This window comes from Alligator sinensis, unplaced genomic scaffold, assembly GCF_000455745.1.
Source record: "Alligator sinensis unplaced genomic scaffold, ASM45574v1 scaffold118_1, whole genome shotgun sequence".
NCBI lineage: Eukaryota > Metazoa > Chordata > Crocodylia > Alligatoridae > Alligator > Alligator sinensis.
Genome location: NW_005841850.1, coordinates 223,179 through 230,407, shown reverse-complemented (window position 1 = coordinate 230,407; position 7,229 = coordinate 223,179). Strand labels below are relative to the sequence as shown.

Below are 7,229 nucleotides of genomic sequence, written 5' to 3'. Positions count from 1 at the left end.
GCTGAACCTTCACGTTTCGTCAAGGCTTTCGGGCAACTCTGGATACTATTAGAATTGTGCTTGGAGAAAAACTATTCTTCCTGTTTTAAGTGATTCGAGTACCACAGCGGCTTGCTTGGCTTGCTAGCTAATATAGGCGGACTTTAATGGAATCACATTCTTCTGCCAGGTTCGCACATGCACACAATTCTATTTTGCACTGAGCTGGAGAGGTGTACAAGAGCCCGAAACATCTCAAATTCGGTCGGCCATGTACATGATCCTCACAGGATGTAAAATATAACTTAGACTCATTCAGCAATAGCAGTAGATTTTTCTTTCTGGCAGTGAATAGGAGAAGGGCTTTTTGAAATGTAATGCTGTTGGGTTATAAAATCTTCCTCTCCCCCTCACCAAAATGTAGCTGTGCATTATTTAAGAAAACTGGCTCTCTTCAAAGTTTGTTGTTCATGCTAAATGTTTGGTAAAAGCTACGAAGAAAAGGTGCTACAATATATCTGTGGTTAAGGGAATTTGAAAGCTTTGCTCTTATTTAACTGTCCTCTTAATGCATAGCTTCAGAAAAGAAACAGGACTAGAAACTGGTGGCACTCACCAAATGATTCCAGTTTACACTTACTTGAATTACTGAAATGCAGTTTCCATGATTCTGATTACAACTGTCAAATTCTGAGAGAGTTTAGCACTTAGAAAATGTGTGACTGTGGTGTCACAGTTCTACCTTAATTTAAGCTACAGTAGTGGTTTTTAGCCATGGCACAGTAAAAACACATTTTGTTTGACTGCTCTGACCTGAGGCTGTAAAATATTGTGTATTTTAATTCCGTATCATGAACTTATTTTCTGTACTAGTTTGACCCATTAATAATTGTACCTCCTTATTTCTTTTAAAGGATGGAAATGGAGTGGTGCGTGGTTACTACTTGTCCGTGTTTTTGGAGCTGTCTGCTGGATTGCCAGAAACATCCAAGTAAGGAAATGGCTATTATTTAAATGTCTCTTACAGTTCTTTGTGGAATTCATGGAGCCTTACAAAGCATGGTCCAAGCTTTGTAGCGTTGCTAGAGCTTGGTCCAAGGCCCCTTGACGTTCATAGAATGGTTCCCATCGACTGAACTGGACTTCTGAATCGGGTCTTTAGTGCCCTTTTATTAATAGAAAGGTGGGACACAGATATTAAGGAGGCTGCCCAAGGTGAGAAGTAACTCAGTGATAAAGCTGATAATAAAACTGAGGTTTCCCAGCTTCCAGTCCTGAGATTGGCTTCCTAGACCAATCTCTTTCTAAGTGAAGTGTTTTTAGGATACTTTTTTCACTCTAGATTGGAAATGGAGCCAGCAAATATTCCAGGGAATGAGTTGTAGCCAGCAGTTAAATGCTAATTCCCTGGGAGCAAGCATGGCTACACTTGGAGCAAGAAAGTTTACAGGACTCTGTCTTTCCAGGGAGACTGCCTGAGGTGTGTTTGGAACTTCCTTTGCCTGTGAAAGTCTGACCTGCAAGGCTCAGAAACCACAGCTTGGCAAGTGGCGAGAATCTGGAACTAGAGTGCTGAGCCCACTCGGGAAGGGTGCGGTAATAGTGCTGTGGAAGGGGTTTCAGACTGACAGCTGAGTAGTGCCGTTCAGGTCAAAGGGAGGGACTCGGTCAGAGAATTTTGGGTTTGAGGCCTGCAAGGAAAGATTCAAGGCCTGATTAATGCAAGGACCTTCCTGAGATGGCTGGGTACTCATTCTGATACAAAGAGCTGGAGAGGAGTTGCTGGCAGGTTTGAGTAACAGCAGCTGCAACCTTCTAACATCTCTTCTTGTCCATTGTGAGTTAAGAATAAAAATACAGTTACTGAAAGGGGAAGAGGACACTTGCCTTGCCTGATGTTAAAAACTTCTACTAATATTTAACACTAGTGGTACCCCACTAGCTGCAGTGCTCTTCTCCCACACAGTGCGATGGCCAAAAGCACCATTTTGTGGTTTTTGCATACACACACTGCACTAGGGCCTTATTATTTGCATGTGGCTCAGCTTCCCCTCCTCAGTGTTATGTGACATGTATGCAACCCTGCAAAGAAATGTGCGTGCAGAGGACATGTCTACAAGAAGCTTATCTAAGAATTTTGTAAGTAGTGATTATGGTTTGTTAACTCAGTGCAGCTACTCTCAACTATTTGCATACATTGCAAAAGGTAGGGAAAACATCCTAGAAATGTGGTTTGTGTATGTATAAACATCTTAAATGGTTTTTTTTCCTTAAAAGTTCTAAAAATAACATTTAATCCAAAAGGACACAGTTGATGTGAAATCATATTTAGAGCTGACATTTTAGGGGGAGAACACCTTTTTTCTCTTTTTGTGTGCGTGTGTGTATTTGATAGCATTGTCTCCAGTCAGTTAAACTGTTTCCTCTGTGCTGTTCTACACAGAACCAGGGGAGAACAAGTCTTATGAACGATGGAAGAACATGATTGTCAAATCTTTAAAAAATGAAATGGGGACTTCATTGCAGAGATTCTCCCCTGCTCTTACCTCTTGTTTTGTTAGGTCTGAGGCTGTCCTTCTAATTTGCTGGTTTGTGAAGAGGTCTGCCTTCACTTTACACTCTATCTACTGTCAATCACATCACACTTGTGTTTCATGTGGAGTAGGGTGGCAGACACTCAGCGCTTTGACTTCAGTTTTTATCTGTGCTGACACACAGCCTTTGACACCAGCGGCCTAGAATTCCTGCCTTGAAGCACTAATAGGCTACGTTACCACTTAGTGTTGTGGTGGAGCTCTGATTGCTGTTGTTTAAGCTGTTCGGTTTATAAATACATAAGTCCTCCAGCTTGTCCGAAAATGCAGTGTTGCTTGCCTCTTGGTTTAGCCTTAGGTCTTTACTACTTAGAATGTGTGTGTTCCCTCAAAAACCATTCAATGTGCTGTACACTTCCAACATGGGAAAGTCTCCATGAAATCACCTTTTTTTAGTGGAAACTTCAGAAAAATAGTGTATTTTTTTCTGTTTGCTTGTTATACTGAAGTCTGGCTTGCTTTCTTGTTTCATTTCAATTTGCATTTTTTAGATATGAGTACCGGGTAGAGATGGTTCACCAGTCCACCAACGATCCAGCTAAAAACATCATTCGAGAGTTTGCCTCTGATTTTGAAGTTGGAGAATGTTGGGGCTACAACAGATTCTTTCGCCTAGACCTGCTTGCCAATGAAGGGTATTTAAACAGACAAAATGACACAGTAATTCTAAGGTAAGAGAGAGGTTTTGTGTTTCTTGCCATCGTTTTGTGAAAGTGCTTGTCAGCGTAGGAAATAATTAAAATAGATTAATTCAAAAAATAGTGTGACAGGTTTTGTCACAAAATAAAAGGATTTGGCTCTTTATGAGCTTCTGAAGAGTGTGTGCTTTAAGGAGGTGGGGGAGATTTACATAGATTTCTTTGAGATGAAGCAGTCACTTGCAGAACTACTATTTGACACGATAGGTCTATATCAGATATCCTTAACTAGCAAATTTCAAACACTTCAGGAAGATTCTGCATCTCCTCATTTTCAAAGCTGGGATAATGCATTTCCCTGCTTTGGGCCCCACTGCATGAGTGCAGGGGAAGTTGGAGAAGGGAGCAGTATTTCTAATGCATATAGAACTAACTCTTTTTGCCACGTTATAATAGATAAAATGGGTATGTTGCCCTTCTACTTCAGGTAATATCTGACTTGTCCCACTCGCTCCCATTAGAAACCACTTGGGATGTGTCAGAAATATGAATTTGTGTGTACAGGGATGGCCATTGGACTTGCCAGCAGCCAGCAACTGAAAGATGATGCAATGTCATATCCTCCTTGGCTCCATCTCACCCTGGAAGAATACATGACAATCTATGTAGGCTACATTGTTTAAATAATGCTTGAAAAAAAATAGCATTTTTCTATTTATAACTGGAATGCCTTACCTCTAGGAAGACAACATCCTAAACTTTTTCACACCTTGTTTCTTTGTCTGATTAAAGAAAAAGTTTTCTCAATGTCTTCTCTTTTGTTTGCTGCATTTTTAGTTCTGCAGCCATGTTTACCCCTAGGAAATATCTAATCAGTAAAAAGCCTGCATATTAATCATTCCAGTGATTTGATTAAAGAATGGTTAGAGGTTTGCTGAGCTTTTCAGGAAGTTTTGCTGAGGTGTCTTTCATTACATTTGAAACTGTCACATGATGCTGATTTGCACTCCAGCTTTCATGCAGTTTGGAAGCCTGAGGAAACCTGATTTTAAAGACAGACTCTTCTTTTGAGGGTGCATCTGTGCTGCAGAGTATTGTTGGTTTTTTTTTAATAAAACCCTGATCCAGTTTATTTAGGGGTAATACAGACTGAGAACCATACTGTCTCCTGGACCCAAGCTAACCCATCGGGAGCTGGCTGAGGTACTTCACTTCTACAAAGCACAATGCAATGGGGGCTGGCCCTTCTCAAGTTTGAGTGAGCGTTGGCTAGTCCTCCTTGCTTTGTAAGGGCATTTTTAGCACAACTACCTTAAATAGACTTAACTGCTGCTACTGCAGGACATATGCATGGACCTAGCTAGTATGCAAAATGCTTTTTAATCCCGCCATACTCAGTAGAAGATAATTTAGCTTTTTAAATGCCTTCTGGGGTTGATCTCTTCTGATAGTCCAGAAAGCTGTAATCTAACCTGGTAAAATGTACTAGTGTTTTGTTCACTGTTAAATTTTAAGTTTTATCTCCAGACTGTAAGTATTGCAAGCTTTTTAGATGAGTCTTTTCAAGCACTGTAAATTTTTTTTTTTTATGGCTTTTTTAAGATTCCAAGTGCGTTCACCTACTTTCTTCCAAAAGTGTCGGGACCAACACTGGTACATTACTCAGCTGGAAGCAGCTCAGACGAGTTACATCCAACAGATAAACAACCTTAAAGAGGTAAGCAGGGGTGGGTTTGGATGCCAGTTCTGAAGATGTTAATCTCTTGTAAGGCTCTTTCCCAGAAACAAATTCTTATCTTACTGTGATTAATGCTGCTATAGTATATGGAGTCATTCTTGGAAGTGGAGTTAGTGACTGGCCACTAAATTGAGGTTTTATTGTCACGTATTTGGAACTTGCTACTATTTTTAGTGTTGACAGGGCTGGGTTCTTCTTTGTTCATGATCCTTCATAGTGAACCCTTAAAATCTGTGAAATAAAGCCGCTTTTTGTAATTTGTCTAGCTTTCTTGTCTCTTACTGTGTGCATTTTAACATATTTTAAGAGACTTGCAATTGAGCTTTCCCGTACCCAAAAGTCACGAGGCATGTCACCTCCGGACACTCATCTTAGCCCGCAAAATGATGATGGGCTGGAAGCGAGACCAAAGAAAGCTGGACAGAATCCGGAAGTGCTACTTGAGAATGTCACCACTCTGGCATCTGCGCGAGATAGCAAGGATGAGGAGGAGGACAAAATCCAGCAAGAAGACTTTAATGTAGGAAGCATCTTCTGCTCAACTTTTTGCCTTCTCTCTAATGTACTCTCATTCTAGAACTAGAGATGTAGACATGCACTTGTGCAGTCCAAATCATAATACACGTTCTCCACAAAAGTACAACTAATGGATATTGCGGGAAAAGGGTAGAGACTTTTAAAAGCACTGACCTTCAGGCTAAGTGGTAGCAAAGGATTTTCTCATAAGGGAGAAAGTCCAAATTATAACTCATTGGTGAACAAATTTGAAAATCCAGCTTCCTGAGGGGTGTAGCCTTGTCTCAAGGCAAACACCTCATGTGCTGCACTTTCAGATCCCCCTGATTCCTGGGCAATATTACTGTCTATCGTTGGGGCTTTTTCTGTTTAGAACCTTTTGTGAGTAAAAGGGCGAAGGGAAACGTTGAGCTGAAGAATTCCCTTACGCAGACGTTCTTGTGTTGTGTCGCTGCAGCACGACCTCTCGGACGGTGATCTGGAAGTTGACCTCGCTGGAGAGGATGAGGCAAATCACCTTGATGGTGGCAGCAGCTCATCTGCCAGTTCAACAGCCACAAGCAACACTGAAGAAAATGATATCGATGAAGAAACTATGTGAGTGACTTTATCCTCTTGTCTTCTGGTCTGATGTTCATTCCCATTGGATTGACTTTGCGTGTCACGGTGGTGGAGCATTGCATTGCTTTCTGACAGATCAGGGACCAAGAGATGGACAGTAATTTGGAGTAGAAAGACAGGATGTCAGGTCAGCAAGGAATGCTCTGATTTTATTTTCAGCTTGTTTTTACTCAGTTCACTGGCCAAAGATATTGTGTTCATCTTGTGAACGGCTCTTTCCAAGGAACAAAATTTTGTTCTTGGTGATTAACACTCTTACAGTGTGTGGGCATACTCTGAAGGTGTAGTATTCAAGAGGGCGGTGAGTAGAACCAGGATACTCAAGCTTCAGCCTGTCAGTAGTTGGATAGTTAAAAGGATGCTGTCAAATCCAGATAGTTAATGTGCCACGTTCTTGCGGCGTGTACGAAGGGTGGGAAAATGGGGTTCTAAAACTTCTGTGCTTTGAAGCCGGAAGTCCACACTTTTCTGAGTCAAGTAACAAATAATGCCTTTTAATTTTTGTGATTTGGGGGTCCATAAAACCTTTCAGGAGTGTTCAGGTTTTTGAAGATGGTTAACCTCATAATGTTGAATTGGAGTTTTTGCTGGGTTTCCCTTCCGAAGGTCTGGAGAAAATGATGTGGAATATGGTAGTAATATGGAGTTGGAAGAAGGAGATCTCATGGATGACGCTGCTGCTGCCACTGGAGCATCAGGTATGAAAAGAAAAATTCGGAATTGAAGATGCGGTAGCTCATCACATTCCCTCCCCTGCTCTCTTCACTGCCACGTCAGAGGCATCACCAAGCTGCGTATTCTGCAGAGCTTGCTATTTTTGGAAATGCTGCATCACATAGTGTTTACTGGTTATTGCAGTAGAGGGCAAATGACTCATTGGTTCAGGGAAAAGTCCTGAGGAGCTTTGTTGGATGTCCTGACAAATCAGTTACAGCTGAAGTTTCTCTGTGAGCCTGCATCTTTTTTTAGACTTTTTCATTCCAGTCATAATAGACCAGCAAGCCCAGCTCTTCTACTGTGCTAATGTCACCATGCCCCTGAACCCTTGACACATTTCCTTCAGATCTTACAATGCCACTTTTCCTTAGTCTTAATTATGTGAGGGGGATGGAGTGTATGAATCCTTTTAAACACCAAGCAGGA

General features: G+C 41.3%; 1 protein-coding gene across 10 annotated transcripts in view; it reads left to right on the top strand.

Moving 5' to 3' along the window:
• TRIM37 (tripartite motif containing 37) overlaps positions 1-7,229 on the top strand; it is a 41,247-nt gene that overhangs the window by 21,675 nt on the left and 12,343 nt on the right. For all 10 annotated transcript variants that reach the window (XR_003095197.1, XR_003095196.1, XR_003095195.1 and 7 more), the window contains 6 exons: positions 894-970; positions 3,065-3,244; positions 4,814-4,928; positions 5,257-5,469; positions 5,923-6,062; positions 6,693-6,784. Coding sequence is in view for 2 of the 10 variants with exons in the window: in XM_025209930.1 (XP_025065715.1) it covers positions 894-970; positions 3,065-3,244; positions 4,814-4,928; positions 5,257-5,469; positions 5,923-6,062; positions 6,693-6,784 (817 nt within the window). In the remaining 8 variants the exon portion in view is untranslated. The remainder of the gene's footprint in view (positions 1-893; positions 971-3,064; positions 3,245-4,813; positions 4,929-5,256; positions 5,470-5,922; positions 6,063-6,692; positions 6,785-7,229) is intronic.